Source organism: Watersipora subatra, chromosome 8 (assembly GCF_963576615.1).
Source record: "Watersipora subatra chromosome 8, tzWatSuba1.1, whole genome shotgun sequence".
Classification (NCBI taxonomy): domain Eukaryota; kingdom Metazoa; phylum Bryozoa; class Gymnolaemata; order Cheilostomatida; family Watersiporidae; genus Watersipora; species Watersipora subatra.
Window position 1 is genome coordinate 2,766,968 of NC_088715.1, and position 19,317 is coordinate 2,786,284.

Genomic DNA, 19,317 nt, shown 5'->3' on the forward strand with positions numbered 1-19,317 from the left:
CATCTGGGCTGCCGACTCTGAAACTATTTGGAAAATCGACGGCAATTTAAACGTGCGTTTTGGGTGTAGTGATGTGCCATGGAGAACTATTTTATCGCCAAAAAAACCTACGCTACCTGTTAGGCTCTGTAAAACTTCAGATGCAGATGGATTCTTCTATGCAAGCAAAGAGAACCGGATTCTATCATTTTGCTCTGATGGTAAGTTTATAGGTTGTGCATAGAGCTTCGCGATATGGCGATTTGATTGTTTGGAGACAATTTCGAAGGTAGACAATTTGAAAACCGCTGCCATTTGAAAATATATATTGACAATCGTAGAAACGATATACGCTTGTAATTGTGCAATGACTATTTATTTTCCACCTGAAAATGTCCCGAGTGAGCTGCTGGAACTAAAACGCACCGGTCCTCTCGTCTTATATCAAGCTCATTCCACGACCTTTGACCTTCTACTTACACGGGCATTTAGGCATTTTCACTTCCATGAATGAACACGGACATTCATAAAATAAATGTTTCTAATTGTCACAAACATAAAACAGTTTCTTTCTAAGTTAAAATATATAAATAAATCTTATCAAAAATTTACAAGTTTTTACATAATAATATCGCAGCATCTTGCAAATCGTCTATAAACAGACGATTAGTGAGATATAGCGATTCGACATTGCAAAGTCGCAATATTGCCAGACTTTGAAAATCTAGAAAATCAGAAATTTTGTAAGATTTTTATGAAGTTGTGCATTAGTTATACTCATTAAGTATATCGATGACCAGGTGATTTTTTTGAGGATTCGCTTTCCTATGTTTTAGCATTTGTTAAAAATTGTTACAATAAAATTATCTATCATACAAGAACTCTCGAACTAAACAATTGTTTCATTAAAATTATCTATCAAGTTTCAACAAAGTTTAACATTTACTGAGTTTACCGCGATTAACTAAAAAAATCGAATAGTTTTATAGAAAAGATAACTCTTAATTTCTATCAACACTTGTAAATAAAAAAATAATTGCAAAAATTAGGATGCAAATGACAAATTAAAAATAAAAGTTTGCTTTTGAAACAGAGCTTTTTTTCCAAATAGCAAAAATTATTTCTATACATTTTTCCACCCAAAAAGCTAAAGGTTCTGTTTTTGAACCATTGTACATATCAAAGGTGTATTTATTTAGGAATGCTACCAAACTTTGCCCTAATTAATGTTTGAAAATGTAATAAATTAGATACAATATTTTGTCAAAAATATTTCAGGATGGGGACATAATTTCCTATCTAACCCAGACCTATCTGTAGACCAGGAAATCACTGATCTAGCTGTGTGCGGAACTAACTTGGTTGTAGCCTGTGGACCAGAGATGATGTTGTTCAAAATACTCTGACATGGGATCTCTCTGCTTGAGCCTTTTGTATTTAACTTTCCCTACCTTATAGACACTAATATCCACCGACCCCTTATTGTCACATCTTCCATGTGACAATAAGAGAGCTATTATGCTGTGGACAGTTACACTGTAATTCTATAAACCTACTGAAATATTTTTAGAGAAATAATGCAGTCTTGTTAAACACTTGATTTCACACGGCAAGAGTGCATGATATCAAAGTTAAAGGATGAGAGAAGAACATAGGCAAGATTACAGCCAAGAGACACATCTGCAGTAGATCACATTTATATTAGTTACCTTTCTTTTTGCACATCCTGTTATGAATGCTTGCAGCCAATAAATACGTGTTGCATGACTACAGTATTGATTGCCATAACATATTCTATTGCCATAACGTATTCTATTGCCATAACGTATTCTGTTGCCATGAAGTATTCCGTTGCCATGACGTATTCCGTTGCCATGACGTATTCCGTTGCCATAACATATTCCGTTGCCATAACATATTCCGTTGCCATAACATAATCTGTCGCCTGGAGAGTTGCTGATTTTATGCAGCCCTTTTTACCAAAATACCTTATTACATTGTTCCATAATATTGCATTATTATGTGTGCTGTTATGCAGTATCTTATCATACGACAGGTGTCTGATCATACGACAGGTGTCTGATCATACGACAGGTGTCTGATCATACGACAGGTGTCTGATCATACGACAGGTATCTGATCATACGACAGGTGTCTGATCCTACGACAGGTGTCTGATCATACGACAGGTGTCTGATCAAACGACAGGTGTCTGATCATACGACAGGTGTAAGCTTGTAAGCTTTTCTTGTCCTATTACAGGTCTTCTATCACATATAAAGCCTATAATCAAGCGTATTAACATGTGACAGATTGTCTGATATATGACAGATGTCCCGACATATAACAGGCCTGGAGACAAACATCATTTGTAGCTGATGATTCAATGAGCCATGCCATGCGAAAAAACAGCATTTCAAATTATTCTGAGATTATGCAATTGCCTAAAGATGAATATATTTTCCATAGTAAATTTGATATACTTTACATAGAAGATACAATTAAAATACAACTTCAAGATGGAGCTCAGACTATCCATTTGTTAGAGGATACCGAGTCGACGCTCCATAAGTGCGTGTGGATCACCGGCTCGCTCTGGAAACTCCATTGGACCTGAACATGCAAAATAAACTTTCATATAGCTAGTTTATTTATGTGACAATAACTGGTATAAAGACACAGCAGTTGCCAAAGAATAACAAAGATGACAACACTTACTGTTGAAGACATCCTCTATGTCTATGGATTCATCCCTGCCTGTTAGTATGTCCTCCATCAAGTTGGAATTTCTTGTGGCCATGCACGGCAGTCGATTTATCTGTTAATAGACGCGATTAGTTTTTAGAGGTTAGAAAACTCCGGAACAGTCTACTAGCAAGGGTTGAACTTCTGAAAGCATGTGATTGTTCGTATGTAAACTCTTCCAGTTGGCTGAGTACAAGAGGGTGCTATAGAGGCAGAAGTTTTGTCCCTGAACATTATTGAACATCTATTGACAAGTTGTACAAGAGACAGCCTGCTCTCTTTGTTGTAAAAGACAGTTTATGCCTTTAGTATAATTATGTATGAGTGATACTCTGCTTGCATTTCCAAATATGGACAGGTGACCTTTCATAGGCCAGCTGCACGATTGACATATCATACTTTTCGGACTATTAACCGCACCCTTATATAAGGCGCATCTGCTTTATTTAAAAAAAAGATAATAAAACAATACATAGGCCGCACCTTTGTATAGGCCGCAGAACTCACGACGGAGATTTTTAACATGGCAGCAACTTTGCTAGTTAAAACGGAACAGTGCCGTTAGGCACTGTTCCGTATTAACTGACACTTTTTAACCCAGCGCCTAACGGAACAGTACAGTTGGGTATTGTTTCGTATTTTCTTTCACCGGTAAAGATACACTAACCAGAGATTCCGAATGATGCGCCCTAGAAGTGAAAGAAAAAACCACAGAATAGCCGCACCCTTATATAAGCCGCATGGCTCATAACATCAGAAAAAAGTAGTGGCTAAATTATAGTCTGAAAAGTATGGTAGCTGTTTTTGTTGAAAACAATGCATTGTTACATGAACTTTTTAAAACTGTCATTTGCTTCCGCCCTCGGCCTAAAAGGCACCACGAATAAAACCGCAGTATAAAATAATATATCAAATAAAACTCGTGGTTGATTGAGCATGACCAAACCCTTTCACATTTAGAAATGTTTCTTTTAGTTGCACTGGTTCATCATGAAAATCATACCTGCTGGTGTAAACAATTCCATCCTGATTACGGACAACAGGGTTTATAGACATAGTAGAAACAGGAGTTTTAATCGGCATATTTTGAAGCATCAGTAGTTTCAAACATTATTTTGTGTGCCGTACTGCAATGTCTGCTACCTAGGATGAGAAACTATAGATGCAGCACACACCTGTTTGGCAGCAAACCTCTCCATGCCAAGCTTCATAGGCATATGGAGACCTTGTATAGCGCGAGCAGTCGCCATAGCTTGTCTCTCCTGCTGCTCCCTCCACTGTCAACAGACAAAGTTAAACCTAGTACCTTGATGCCCTCAAACATTCACCCTCGTGTCTCTGTCTCAGTCTTCTGTTATTTATGATATGAACATACGATAACACAAATAAGACACTAATCTATATAAATCTCAGTGTTCGACCGCCTAATTATAGCCATAAACTTTTAGGAACCGAAAATCCACCTCGCACTGGATTTGAACTCAGAACCTCGAGGTCTGCAGACCAGCTAGCCAATCCACTACATTACGCTGTCCATTTCGCTGTCACATTACATACTATGAAACAATAGGATACATACATGCACTTAATCATCATTTGCGAAAATTCTATCAGCCAGCTTGACGTTACACGTAATGTCATTACTCATTAGGTCAAGCTGGTTTCACGGCTGCTATTAAAGATAAATCAGGTAAGTTACTCAAATTCAATGGGTAACTAGAAAATTCCCCTGTCATACAGCCCACGACCAAAGAGATAAATGAAAAAAGAAAGGGTACTACTGGTTGAAAAATGCAATATTAGCAATCAAATGGCACTGCAGTGCAATATGATAACTGCAATGGTAGCTGTAATGTACTGGGTGTTATTATATACAACAAACAGCAATAATGAAAGGAAAGATTATATGTTTATATCTCTCCCTGCAATAGGAGAAATGCAATATTAAGTAAGTAAAATGGCAAGCTGCTGTGTAATATACACAGGCAAGGGGGGGGGGGGGCTGTATATCATTGGTCATAGCAACCAATATCAAGAAGTTGTGATATTTATCTAGATTTCTGTATTTATATCTAAAAAGCTATGCTGAATTTAAAAATCTAAACAGATTTTAGCTGGTTGTCATAAAAATTGATGTATATCTATAAGAAAATGTAGACCTATAACTTAATTTTGTAGATATTACAAACGGCTTGGCAGTACCGCGATATTGGGCACAGCCGCAGTATCATCAACAAAATCATTAGAAAAATAATAACAGTACATATTGCAAACCATTGGTCACTATAATTATACTTTGATCTTGTAAACTCGAATGATTATTCTTACAACTATATATTATAATAATCTCATAAAATCGAATAATTATTCTCACAATTAAATATTGTAATAATCTTATAAGAATCGTTAGAAAAATATCATCATCATATCCTTTACTTTCACTGCTTTGGACATAAGTTGGAATACCAAAGTACTCATTATAAGTGTCCAAAATGTCAGAGTCCGGTAGAATCGGCAAAAAAGAAATGATTACTTTTCAGTACTTCTATGTTAATTACAGAAACCTTCGGCAATTGGACAATGCCATAGACTGGTGAAATCACTAAAATGTGCACGTTTTTCTCGTGAAATGCGCACGACTTAATGGTTCTACTCTCTGTCGCACGGCCTTATCGGCGTTTCGTTGACCGGTCTTAATTTTGATTAAAAAACGCTTGTCAAGTTGTAATGGCGATTTTTGGGCCAAATTCATCTGTCTAGCTATGTATAATCCGATCAGATGGGTAAGTTTTAGAATATTGTCTACACTATTCAAAGACTTGGTAACATATTTAAATAGGTTTACGTGTGTTTTGTATGATTATATACTTAAACGGCTCTATACAAAAATAGTTTAATTTTTTGATGTGATTTCGGCACAATGGTTTGGTCACGGCCGTTGACGGATAATTTTTCGGGAGCTGTGTGCGCATATGCATTTATCATAAAGCTCCCAAACAATCGCTTCACTCGTGTTTGGTCGTGGGATTATTTTATTACCAGTGCTAGTAGTCTACAATAGCATATAGCAATTGTCTTACTGCCAAACATTTGATATTATATTATGTGTTTGGAGTTGTTGTCACTCGAACCAGTATATAGCTTCTGTTGAGGTGATAAGTTTTCTCAGGATAAGCACCACAAAGTGTACTTTGATTTGTGATAATCCTAGAACGGATTATTTACGCTGTAAGAGTGCCTACTGTGTATGTAGACCTAATTAAAGTCCTTTACATAGTTCAGAAGTTTTCCTTATAGCAATCGATTTTAAGCTTTGGGGAACACGATAAAGCCTGCGGTACCATAGTAAAGCTGTTCTTTGTGCTTAGAAAATACGCGCAGCTGTGCCTGTTTATAGCAGTTCGTCTCTGTGAAACTTTTTGAGATGGCCAAAAATAATACTAGCTCTGCAAAGACTTCAATATTGATGCTGATATCGACTGATTCGGCAATGGTAAAGATTTCAGGTTAGAAGACCTGAAGAACATGACAACACGAAAGGTAAAGAGAATTAAAATGACAGGAGATACTTGTAGCGGCAGTGTGGAAACTTACGATATGAAATAAATATATTTATATGATTTTATTTTAGTTGCTATAAACATTGAGTGTATATGTTCCCTGCTTTTGTATATTTCTTTTGCATATACATGTAAATTTTTAACATTTGATATATATTGCTATTATTTATTTTATAAACTTGCAGGTTTGTAACATACCGTCTGATGACCCCAAGGTCGTTTATCTAAAATGAGCTTGCATTCGGCAAAGGCTCATAACTCAATTTCTATTGGGCTATAGAAAGTTGGTTTTTGTTGAAAACTAGCAAAAATGATTCAGTCCGATGAACCTTTATACATAATTGTTAATTCTACAATTATAAATATACAATGTATAATTTTATCTTTTGTTTTCTGTAGACGATGTGTCCAGCTGTAGACATTAAAATCTTGCAATGAATAATCCCCGCCGTACTAAAATTCAACTTGTGACAATTGAAAACCTGACCACAAGAATAAGCTATTCTTATCTTATCTAGCTCAACTATGGTATTTCCATTTTATAAAAGGATTAATATCACATTATATAATATCAAATGCAATATCACAATATTGCATTTGTTCTTTCTTTGAAACTTTTTGTAAAAACTGTTTCAAAATTCATTATCCATTTTTCTTTATTCGTAAATTTCATTTTGCGGTTATTGCAAAGGGTAATTGCTAAAAATTACAAAACTAAAAGTGTTCACATAAACAGTCTCAAGTAGAAATTGTGTCTACATTCTCTCTCGGTTCGGTTAGACTGAGTAACCTTGTGCAATTCACTGATGTATTTCGTTTAGGCTATCAAATATCAAACGAATCAAATATTTAATTTTTAAATTTATACCAGTATCGACTATCGAAAGGTTATAGGTTATATAACAGTAAAGACGTACTCAAAATTTGAATGGCTAGCTTCTGCAGCAGCAGTAATCTTTTATATACACTATTATGAACTCTCTGTTATTAATTCAACATATTCATTATTTTTATTTTGTTTTATCGGTTCATTTTAATTGTATTAGTATCAATTCACTTTTCAATGTAACCATTGTAACAAATCAGACTTTATCTAGCCATTACTTATTATTTTACATTTAAACACCTTTACAGTTGTTTTATTTGTTCTCATAATTTAATTGAACTGCCCAAAACGCTTTTCTCATGATATGAAATTTAAAAGTTATGATGGTAAATAAAGATCAATTTTGTGTGGGAATATGATATGCGCGGATATCATCAGCAACCATATAACAAATCATTTATAGCCCTAAAACATATTACATGTATATATAGCCATATAACATATCCTCTGTAGCCATATAACATATCCTCTGTAGCCATATAACATATCCTCTGTAGACATATAACATATAATCTATATCCATATATATAACATATGGTTGTTGCTTTATGATATAACATACCATAAAGCAGGTAATACATACATGCTCAAGACTGTATTGAAGAGGGTGTGTAGATGGATTAGCCTGGTCCTTAACTGATGATGACAAACTAAAACGACAGCAATATAAGTCAGCAGTGAGATAGGAACTGTATGCTTTAAGGAGCCAACATTCTCCTATGCATCTTTTGATCTGCTGAGCCCAGGTATGACAGTGACAACTAAGAGCTGACAGTGACAGCTAAGAGCTGACAGTGACGGCCAAGAGCTGACAGTGACGGCCAAGAGCAGACAGTGACGGCCAAGAGCAGACAGTGACAGCTAAAAGCTGACAGTGAAGACTAAGAGCAGACAGTGACAGCTAAGAGCAGACAGTGACGGCTATGAGCTGACAGTGACGGCTAAGAGCTGACAGTGACAACTAAGAACTGACAGTGACAGCTATGAGCTGACAATGACGGCTAAGAGCTGACAGTGACAGCTAAGATCTGACAGTGACAGCTAAGAGCAGACAGTGACAGCTAAGAGCAGACAGTGACAGCTAAAAGCTGACAGTGACAGCTAAGAGCAGACAGTGACAGCTAAGAGCAGACAGTGACGGCTATGAGCTGACAGTGACAGCTAAGAGCTGACAGTGACAGCTAAGAGCTGACAGTGACAGCTAAGAGTAGACAGTGACAGCTATGAGCTGACAGTGACGACTAAGAGCTGACAGTGACAGCTAAGAGCTGACAGTGGCGGCTATGCGCTGACAGTGACGGCTAAGAGCAGACAGTGACGGCCAAGAGCAGACAGTGACAGCTAAGTGCTGACAGTGACGACTAAGAGCTGACAGTGACGACTAAGAGCTGACAGTGACAGCTAAAAACTGACAGTGATGACTAAGAGCTGACAGTGACAGCTAAGAGCTGACAGTGGCGGCTGAGCTGACAGTGACGGCTAAGAGCTGACAGTGACAGCTAAGAGCTGACAGCTAAGAGCAGACAGTGACAGCTAAGAGCAGACAGTGACAGCTAAGAGCTGACAGTGACAGCTAAGAGCTGACAGTGACAGCTAAGAGCTGACAGCTAAGAGCAGACAGTGACGGCCAAGAGCAGACAGTGACAGCTAAGTGCTGACAGTGACGACTAAGAGCTGACAGTGACGACTAAGAGCTGACAGTGACAGCTAAAAACTGACAGTGACGACTAAGAGCTGACAGTGACAGCTAAGAGCTGACAGTGGCGGCTGAGCTGACAGTGACGGCTAAGAGCTGACAGTGACAGCTAAGAGCTGACAGCTAAGAGCAGACAGTGACAGCTAAGAGCAGACAGTGACAGCTAAGAGCTGACAGTGACAGCTAAGAGCTGACAGTGACAGCTAAGAGCTGACAGCTAAGAGCAGACAGTGACAGCTAAGAGCAGACAGTGACAGCTAAGAGCTGACAGTGACGACTAAGAGCTAACAGTGACAGCTAAAAACTGACAGTGACGACTAAGAGCTGACAGTGACAGCTAAGAGCTGACAGTGGCAGCTATGAGCTGACAGTGACGGCTAAGAGCAGACAGTGACGGCCAAGAGCAGACAGTGACAGCTAAGTGCTGACAGTGACGACTAAGAGCTGACAGTGACATCTAAGAGCTGACAGTGACGGCTAAGAGCTGACAGTGACATCTAAGAGCTGACAGTCACGGCTAAGAGCAGACAGTGACAGCTAAGTGCTGACAGTGACGACTAAGAGCTGACAGTGACAGCTAAGAGCTGACAGTGACAGCTAAGAGCAGACAGTGACAGCTAAGAGCAGACAGTGACGGCTAAGAGCAGACAGTGACAGCTAAGAGCAGACAGTGACGGCTAAGATCAGACCATAATAGCTAAGAGTTGACAATGACACCTAAGAACTGACAATGACAGCTATGAGCTGACAGTGACGGCTAAGAACTGACAGTGACAGCTATGAGCTGACAGTGACGGCTAAGAGCTGACAGTAACGGCTATGAGCTGACAGTGACGGCTATGAGCTGACAGTGACGGCTATGAGCTGACAGTGACAGCTATGAGCTGACAGTGACGGCTAAGAACTGACAGTGACGGCTAAGAACTGACAGTGACAGCTAAAAGCAGACAGTGACAGCTCAGAGCTGACACGGGCTGCTAAAATCAAGACAATGATCGACACAGTTTTATTATAATTAATTTTTCCTTCCATGATTTCGAAGCAACTGCCAAAGTATCTGCAAGAAATTACACTTAAGCCAAGGTGCTCTAATTCAGTGAAACCAACAAAGAGTTTTTATTCATACCTTCAAGCTCCTAGGGTATACTGTAGACAAAATACATACCCTGTATGCATAAGGGAAGCAACTCCATACTCGCCATGCGGCTCTAGTGCTTGTCCTAACTTTTCCTCCTTAGGCCTGAGGCTAGGTATTTTTAGACTCTGCAGAGCAATAGACTAATTTTAATAACATGATCAGTGAAATATACATGTAGTTTGGATACTGCGATATGCAAGCAGATGAGTATGTTTCAAAAAACTTTGGAATTTACTTCGAATCCGCGGTTAAATATTCACAACAATTCTATGTAATACATTGAAACGTTAAAGATGTGGTTGCGTCAATAAATTCCATTTAATGAAATTAAAACCCATAAAAGGCTAAAACATCAGCTACAATTTGATGCCATTTTTGTCTTTGTAGACCAACCCTGTCCAGAGATATATGCGTTTGAATGAGGTCCTCTTTTAAAAAGCTCACGTTCCAGCGGGTGCTTCTTTCGTGACGTCACAAGCAATACATCTGAAAAGAAACCACGAGCGACAAATAGGAAGTCGCTTCCTTAGCCAATCATCAGCGCGAAACTTTTATATAGGCCGTAATAAATGTTAGCACTCGTAAAACGCGTTGTCTGTGATCTCAAAGTTAGGGATTTTACTCTATTATTAAATCGCCTGGACTCGCCTATTTACTAAATTAATTAACATCGTTACTTTAATGAATTACTCGATCGACACGTTTTATTGGCGAACAACATAATTGTAAAAATTGCTGTGAAGTTACTACGAAGGTGACTCCGAGTTTTCTTGACATCAGGTAGTTAAAGTTCTACGGAGGAAGATCGGAGAATGGAGGTAAATTTATCTTTTACTTTGAGTCTCCTATAGAGTTTCCTGTTGAGTTTACATTCAGATTATAGTTCCCTGTTTGAGGCCAAAATGTAATTTCCTGCACGTGCTACTCAAATGCTTACACAGCATTTGGAGAAAGTGAGTAGGACAAATTTTCAATTTTCATTATTTGAGGCCTTTGAAACATTCATAATAATGTATCTGTAGCAGGGTTTAAAATTTTATTCTAACCAACATGAGCAAATACAAAATAAAATATATGCCAATAGAGCCGCGTAGGACTAGATTTTTATCGCAAATAGTCGATGTGAATACGAGATATATTGACAGATAAATCACGTGTGACATCATTTTGGGCAAGTCTGGGCATGTTTTTTTGGCCTGAGCGTTTTTACCGCGATCAGATTTTTTTGATTTTAATCTTCAAATATCTTGGCAATGAGATCGCCTAACACAACAAACAACATATTAACTGATAGAGAAAAAAAAGCTTTCTTTTAAGATCAACTCAAATTTGACGCAACCACATCTTTACGGTGATCATACATAGAGGTTTGATTGTATGGTGTAGAAAATCCAGCATTGCCTCTATTTGCCTGCACTTCATACTATGGTTTGTTCAAATGCTCCCTGACTACATCTTTACCACTGCCCATGCAATTATTATTACAGTGTCTGACCGAAGTGTTAGGAAAAAGATCTACCTCACACAAGACTCAAACCCACGCCGTCAGATTCAAAGATAAGCACGCTACTATTACACCTCTTGGGGACTTTACTGCTGCATGTGATAATTCTCTATGTACTGATTACTCATGATGATCTATTAAGTGCACTGGACTGGCAAGGGTACTGGTCTTAATCTTAATACGAGCCGTCTGTCCGAAGCCACTCTGGAGCGTTTGGATAAATGATTGCACCGCACAAGAACCGAACCCGAATATGCAGACTATCGGCTCGACGCATTACCCTCTGCACCACTCGACCGCTTTTCTAAGAATATTTGTGCACATTGTTATTACCTATTACTATCTCTCACGGTACACGGAGTTGCCAGCATACTATCCTTTACTATACTAAAAAAAGACTCAATAATTTTCTAAGAATAATTGTGCACATAGTTATTACACATGACAAACTCTCTGTACTAGTATTTACTATAATAAGATGTCTGTCTGGTATGGTGTACAGGACTGAGAGTGCTATATTAAATTTATAAACATTTCAGTGTTCGTTCTGAAGATGTTTCAATATTAACAAAATAGCAAATTGTCGCTGCTGTACGTTGGTGAACATCGATAAGAAATAATTACCCGCCATAAAATTGCATTCTGGCAACATCCAACCAATCGGAATGCATCTCGCTAGCGATAAAGTTGTGTAGAGAAAGTCTAACGTTATCGCTCTGCATGAGCACGCTGAGTGAATTCTAGCGCAGATTAGCACCACACAGTGCGATATCGCTCTAAATATCGCCTAGTGTGTTTTCACCTTTAGAGGTTAGGAAAAAACAATACCTCACAGGTGAATCAAACTCAAATATTCAGCTTAGTAGCCAGGCACACTACCATCTGCGCAACTCGACCACCTTGCTTCATCGCAGAACAATTGCGCACATAGTTATTACACATGACAAATTCTCATGACACTAATCTAATTGTACAAGTAATTCATAGAACATCTGCTGTTTTCATATTTACAGTGCAGCTAGAAATGGAAGGAGGTAAATATACTGCTTGTGTAACACTTGAAGCAAGTTTATATAACCAAACTATAAATTATATATGAATAAACTTGGATGTTTAACTATTGCAAATGTTATATAATATTACTAATAAAGATCAGTACTAGTCGGTAATAGATGTAGACTTGTTTCTTAGCCTTACACAAATGAAATACCAGCTTAATAACAATAGATGTTTCATGAATTGAGTCAAACCTTGACACAGTTAATACATTCTATGAGTTGCTTTATAAGTTGAAATATTGTAGGTTGAAACAAAGATTCTTATAAAAATACAATGTATTTTGTTTAATTCATTCCAGAGACTAAATTGAGAAATATTTCAAGAAATCCCGTTTAGCATCAAAGCATTAATATCATATAAAAATATGCCAAACTAAGTTTAAAGACCTAAACTATATGCTTTTGCATATATTTTAGGTTTTTAGTCTAATTGATAAAGGAATGATAATAAATAATAAGAAATAATCAGAAGGTTTTATTGCTATTTTATTTCAGGGCGCGAGCACCGAAGTGTATGATCAGCAATGCATTAGCTCTCAGAGTTATAGAACTATAGTACTATTATGGAACTAGTACTATTATGGAACTGTATTACTTCGTATTTAAAGATAAACACTAGAGACGAGACTCGAGTTAGCATGCTTGCTCGAGCAAGCCTTAAGGCTCATCTCACAAATGAATTGAATCAATTCTATGGTATCTGTAATTTACTGTAGAATTTTAATGTATCGGAACACCCTTCCATTAAGAAATGACTTAAGTTTTCCTGGTCACCATCGAGGAATTCACCTGATTCTCTAATTTTAACAAGCAAAAGGACTCGAGTCACAATGCATTCATGCTTCATTTTATTATTACTGCGTTGAAAGAAAATCCTTCCCTTGATACTGTAATAAAAACTTTGGTGAAGTCTATGAATACAGCATACAATTCCATAGTCTGTTCTGTACATTTTTTTTGAATTTGTCTCAGGCTGAAGACCATGTCGATAGTACTCTGGCTGCTTCAGAAACCACTTTGTGTCTCGAAGAGAATGCTTGGTAAGATCTTCGCGTTGATTTTATTTAAGATGATACGAGCCATTATCTTTCCTGCAGCCGATAAGAGAGAGATGTCTCTAGAGTTCCCACATTTTTTCCTACTACTGGTGTGCACTGAAGAAGTTTGGCTGCACGGAAAAAATTATTAATTTCATACAAGTTCTTCATGTATAAGGAAATCAAAGTAGTACAGGGCAATGCTGCTTCTCAAGGATTCACAGTAACAAATGGTGTGAAGAAGGGGTGTGTTCTAGCTCCAAAGTTGCTTTCACTTTATCTCACTGCAATGCTCTAAGTTGCATTCAAAGACATTCATAAAGGAATTTACATACAGACTAGGCATGAAGCTGACTTTTCAACGTACCCCAATACAAAGCAAGAACACGCACCAGATATCTCGTGAAAGAAATGCTCATTGCCGACAATAGTGCACTGGTGGCGCATAGTGCTACTGACATACAACCACTGGTGGATAGATTCTCATGGGCAACAGCTATGGTCAGCCTGAAGATCAACATCAAGAAAACAGAATGCATGTATCAACCAATCAAGCTCCTTCATTCCACTTCCGAGTCTGTAGAAATCACCATAGACCAAAAGCCGATTGTTCAGACAACAGACTTCACCTATATAGGCAGCACTGTTTCAAGCTCCTCCAAGATTGACAAAGAACTTCGTAACAGAATGGGAAAAGCAATCGGTGCTTTTGGCAAACTCTGGGACAGGTTGTTTAACAACACCCATGTTTCCATAAAATCCAAGTGCAAAGCCTACAAAGCAGTGATACTATCAACTTAACTCTATGAATCATAAAGCTGGATAGTATACAGAACTAAGGTAAATAAACTACATGATGAGACAACTGAGACATAAGGATAAAATGGTACCAGGTTACAAATGAAGAAGTTTTTAGATGTGCTAGCCTTCAATGGCCGACATCTTTGTCGAGAAGGACCTTCGATGGCTTGGCCATGTACACAAGATGGAGCACAACAGACTCCCCAGACAACTGCTCTACTCACAGCTCTGCGAGGGAAAGAGACATTGGGGAAGGCCAATACAACATGTTGGCAAACCACAGGAGAAAACAGACTGTTCTGCAGACACGCAATCAAAACAAAGCGAAAGTGCAGTCTTAATTGCTTCGACTGACTGTAGAAAGAGACAGAAAATCCATCACCAACAGGGATATCGCAGGTAACCTAATGTGTTACTTGACATGCGCCACAGCGATGATATCGTGTGTTGCCAGCCGCAAACGTTTTTACAAGGCCTCAATATCATTGCGGATATTTTATTGGTCGATAATATGGATTACTATATAATCTAGCTTCATGGTTTGCCTGCACACATACAATACGCTTACTTATAAGCTTAATGACTGCTCATGAACATTGTTCATTCTGTCGAAAAGTCTGTATAACGACACCTCTCCAATAAATAGGTATAGGAAGTAGGATTAATAGATCCACCCAAATCTTTGCCTCAATAAGTTATGAAGTTCAGTTATTATTTTGCCAAAAAACAGCCAGTTACAAAGTTTTTCCTTTACTTAAAAAACAACATAAAATTGTGGTTTCAATTTTTTATTTACGGGTTTGAATGGGTGAAAAAAAAAATGTAAACAGTGGCTTAAACGTATGTCTGCAAATGAAATTCTTCAACACTGGACCAAATATATTTTTGACTACTACATGTTCATATTAGATAATGCGTGTCTGCGTTTCGGTCAAACTGCAAAAATGACTTTTCTTATGCAGGGGGTTCACTGAACGACAAAAATTAAAAAAATTCCTTTTGTTGTTCAAATGCATTGATTCTTGTGCAGTCTTTTGCCGATTCTAAAAATATATGACATTATTATCTAAGTTATACGACATCAACACTGCTTTTACAACATAAATACCGAGTATGTCAGCAATACTGGTATGGCATGACTGGTACTGGCATGACTTGATAATTCCAGCTAAAAAGCAATAAAGTTCATTGTGAAATAACTGATATTTACTATACATACAGTCAATGGACTGATGCAATGTGTGTAGATAAATTAGCAATTGTAGATTATTATTATTATTTGAAACATTGTTATAAGACAATTTTTTGGTAGGAATTTATTTTGTTTATTTAGAAGAACGAAATCGAGTCATCGAAAATAGGATAGCTAATAAATTGAGTTTTGAATTGTGATGGTGTGCCATGAAATGGGAATTGAATTGATTCTTACACAACAGATGATACAAAAGAATTACGAATTGAACTGTCCTTATGAACATCTCTGACAATCGCGGTCGGTCAGTCTAGAAAGTAATATATAGAGGAAAGGGAGGGCAAGTTTTAGCTGTTTCCAGCTATCTTCAAGTTTTCTGTGTAGTCTTGATATTTGTCTATATCTATACTAAAGACTCATATTCGCATCTAAAATGCAGTATAGTGAAGTGCAAAAATAGTTTTTAAGATCTTAATTCCCTCAGTTTACGAGGCCAAAAAAACCGATGAAAAAGATTTGTTCTTATGTGGACGTGTCCGTAAATAATAGTTTGACATTAGAGTTATTTGATATTTGAACTGCCTGCTGAGACACGTTCCTTCGCCTCTACAGCCTCCTTATCTTTTCTCTTTGCCTCTGGAGCCTTCTTATTTTCCCTACTTAAGGAGCCTCCTTCTCCATCATCAACTGACCCTCTTTTACTTCAACATCTTAATTACCGAGCCTCTATATCTAAGGACTGCCACATGACTCTCGTTTAACTGTCGAAACTCGCCGCTGCACATACCAAGCAAGCAAACATGGATGACCGTTCGAGTGAGGGTGTAACTTTTATTGGCTATTTTAACCTTTTGTCTAGAGATGCCCAGATTCTAAAATCAATAGCCGATTCAGATATCGATCTGATATACCGATTCATATTGAAAACTAGTGCGATTCAGATCTTTTGTCTTGCATAGATGACTGTTCATTCTAATGTAGAAAATATAAATATTATTGTATTTATTTGTGTTTATTTATGGAAAAAAAGAGATATATATATTCACATACTGACATACTGTCCGTGTATTAACAAAACAGACAATATTTCTTGCAATTAATAATAGTAGTTATTGTAAGTGGTACAGCTCTCTCTCTCTCTCTCTTTGTGATTATGAAGTCTCTTTTCTATTGCTGAACGAACTGTTGTGCCTGTACAAGTTTGGAGAAAATCAATTTTTTTAAAAATTACTGTTAGTGATTCAATTTTCTTAGTAAGAAGTCTCGTTCTTCTATCACTATCAATGTAGCCAGTCGTACTGAAGATGGACTCACTTGCTACCGATGATGGAGGACAGGCAAAATACCGATAAGCCACTGGAGTTATTTTGTAAGATACAAACGATACATTGTATCGTCAGGATTAAACTCAATAAATCCCATCGCTGTTATTGGGAAATACCACACTTTGTGATCACGTTCCGACTAAAGCAAAAAAGTTCCTCAGTTGTGTCGAGGTCAATCAGACTATAGACATAAATAAAATAACTAGTGTGTCAGGCTTGCAATTCATTAGGTAAAAGTAAGAAACTTGCAGCTGATGATATTTATTAATGAAGCCGGCTAAAATACTGCTTAAAATTCTGCTTAAAAAATAAAATTCTGTTTAAAAAGTTAAACTATAAAAAGTATTTAAAGTTTAAAATTCTTATGAAAATTTCATAAGAATTTTAAACTTTAAAACTTTAAAAGAAACTTTATAAGAATGATTCATCACTGACACTGATTCAGATACTCAACACCCATCTCGGCACCGATACCAAAAACGGGGTCACTTTTGTCACTAATATTGTTTATAATTTTGTTAGTTGTGTGTTTCAATTGTTGGACTTAACAAATGAAGAAGTGTTTTTTACTGCTAAATATCAGTATTGCGTACGATAGCTGAACACCTTCACTTGTATTTGAACCAGGAATAATCAAATTAGTTCCCATATGACAAAGCAAAAGTACACAAACCAGTGATGTAGTGCTACCCTAACTCTCCCTAACAAAGTTATGGTTAAAAAAATTTGTGTTTTTTAAGTATAACTATAGTTAAGTTAAAAAATTTTAGACTTTGCCAATTCTCAAGGTATATTATAGCTCTATTTCATTAATTCAAATACACTAATGTCATTATAGTCGACATTCAATGGCCATTCAATATAAAAACACCGTACAGTACAATACAGTGATGTAATGGTCATGTAACATGACAAGATTGTGATCCTAACTGAATCCCAACAAATACTTTGAACTATAAATTCAATAGTTGATCGTCTTTCTCAGAGCTCTTGGCAACACTATATTCCCAAATATCTATTATTTTCTCGGCTTATTTATTACTACAGATGTGCTCATTCCTCATATCATATACATGAGTTTACATGCTACATGATTTTAAAGCCCTGTAAGCGTTGGCGGCCAGGGCAAAGCCCCACTGGAGGGCGTACAGCGCCCCCAGCTGTTCGTACACGTAGTGGAGTCGCGTTGCGACTCTTGGTCGCCTACATCCACTTATCTCAACTTTACAGTTATTGTTAAAAAAAGGTTAAGACTACATCACTGACACAAAACTGAACATAGTCAAAATAGAAAGAAATGACAGAGCAAATTCAACACTGATGTTGTGTGTAGATTTGGATTAGTTATACATAACATAATTGCTTTATGTCCACTTATAACATCTTCCTCCTGAGACTCACATCAGTATTTTCTATAAGTTTAGTGAAGCTCATCTGTCCTTCGATGTTGACAATAAAGTCGGGAAGAAAGTGCACAGCCTTATTTTATAACCTTTCAAGCTGTTTTATGTAATTTTTTTTCATAAATATCCCAATCTGAGAAACATACTCAAGCAAAGGTCTGACCAAAGAAAAATAGGCAATTTTCAGTAGGAGTGTCAGCTGATTTTAAGACCCTTCTATTTATTAATTTATACAGGATGATGTATGAGTAAATTATCTTGAACAAATCAATAACCATAACCAAAAATCTAGTTAGAAAGCCTTACCATTTTGAAGATTTATTGAATGACAAGCTTTTTCCCAGCTAGGCGATAATCAAAGCAGCGGAAAGCCGTGATTGAGCCTTTTTATTTTGATCGGACTGCAGCAAAGAGGCACCAATCCAAAAACCTTTGTTTGATTAAACATTTAAATTATTTTGAATATTTAAAAATAATTAAATGTGTAATGTTATAAAAAACTAAAAAACCATGTTTTTTTTTTATGATAAATAAAATTATTTTATTTTTGACATGTAACTCTGAATTTTGGATCAACATACAGTTTGCGGTCTATTTTTTAACTGGGTTTTCTGTACTCATCGACCAGTATACAACGCTTACAGCGAGTGTTTTCACCGTACTCTATTTCTATCAGGTACTATACAGTATCATAGGGTTGTTTGAAATATTTGTTTGTTTAGTTTGATCGTTCGTTAAGTTTTTATTTAAGATACTCCATTGACTTTGTTTATGGATAACAGGCAATGTCGGGCAAAATAGAAAGCTAGGGAGCGAGACGGCTGTGCCTGCACTGCGTGCTAGAGAGTGTCTCATTTGTATCTGACTGATTTGGGGTTTTTGTCTCATTTGTGACATTAAACTTGACAGCATTTGAGATTTTAGGAGACTGTAGATCCATTGAGGTGGTCGTCGTCACTAAAAACTAGCAAACCGGACAATCAAATATGGTTC

General features: G+C 37.0%; 2 protein-coding genes across 5 annotated transcripts in view; one reads left to right on the forward strand and one right to left on the reverse strand.

Moving 5' to 3' along the window:
- LOC137401534 (proteasome maturation protein-like) overlaps positions 1–18,738 on the reverse strand; it is a 31,387-nt gene extending 12,649 nt beyond the window's left edge. The window contains exons 1-6 of one of the 2 annotated variants that reach the window (XM_068087935.1): positions 18,631–18,738; positions 10,032–10,129; positions 7,754–7,820; positions 3,900–4,001; positions 2,698–2,797; positions 2,420–2,592 (exon numbers count right to left, since the gene is read on the reverse strand). In XM_068087935.1, coding sequence (XP_067944036.1) covers positions 2,522–2,592; positions 2,698–2,797; positions 3,900–4,001; positions 7,754–7,820; positions 10,032–10,129; positions 18,631–18,633 — 441 coding nt within the window. In that variant the 5' untranslated portion in view covers positions 18,634–18,738 and the 3' untranslated portion in view covers positions 2,420–2,521. Of the gene's footprint in view, positions 1–2,419; positions 2,593–2,697; positions 2,798–3,899; positions 4,002–7,753; positions 7,821–10,031; positions 10,130–18,630 lie in introns of those variants that run through there. The other variant, XM_068087934.1, reaches the window with a different exon arrangement.
- Positions 18,739–18,937: 199 nt separating this feature from the next.
- Positions 18,938–19,317, forward strand: part of LOC137401421 (vascular endothelial growth factor receptor 1-like) — an 83,523-nt gene continuing 83,143 nt past the window's right edge. For all 3 annotated transcript variants that reach the window (XM_068087755.1, XM_068087756.1, XM_068087757.1), the window contains exon 1: positions 18,938–19,000. The gene's annotated coding sequence lies outside the window, so the exon portion shown is untranslated. The remainder of the gene's footprint in view (positions 19,001–19,317) is intronic.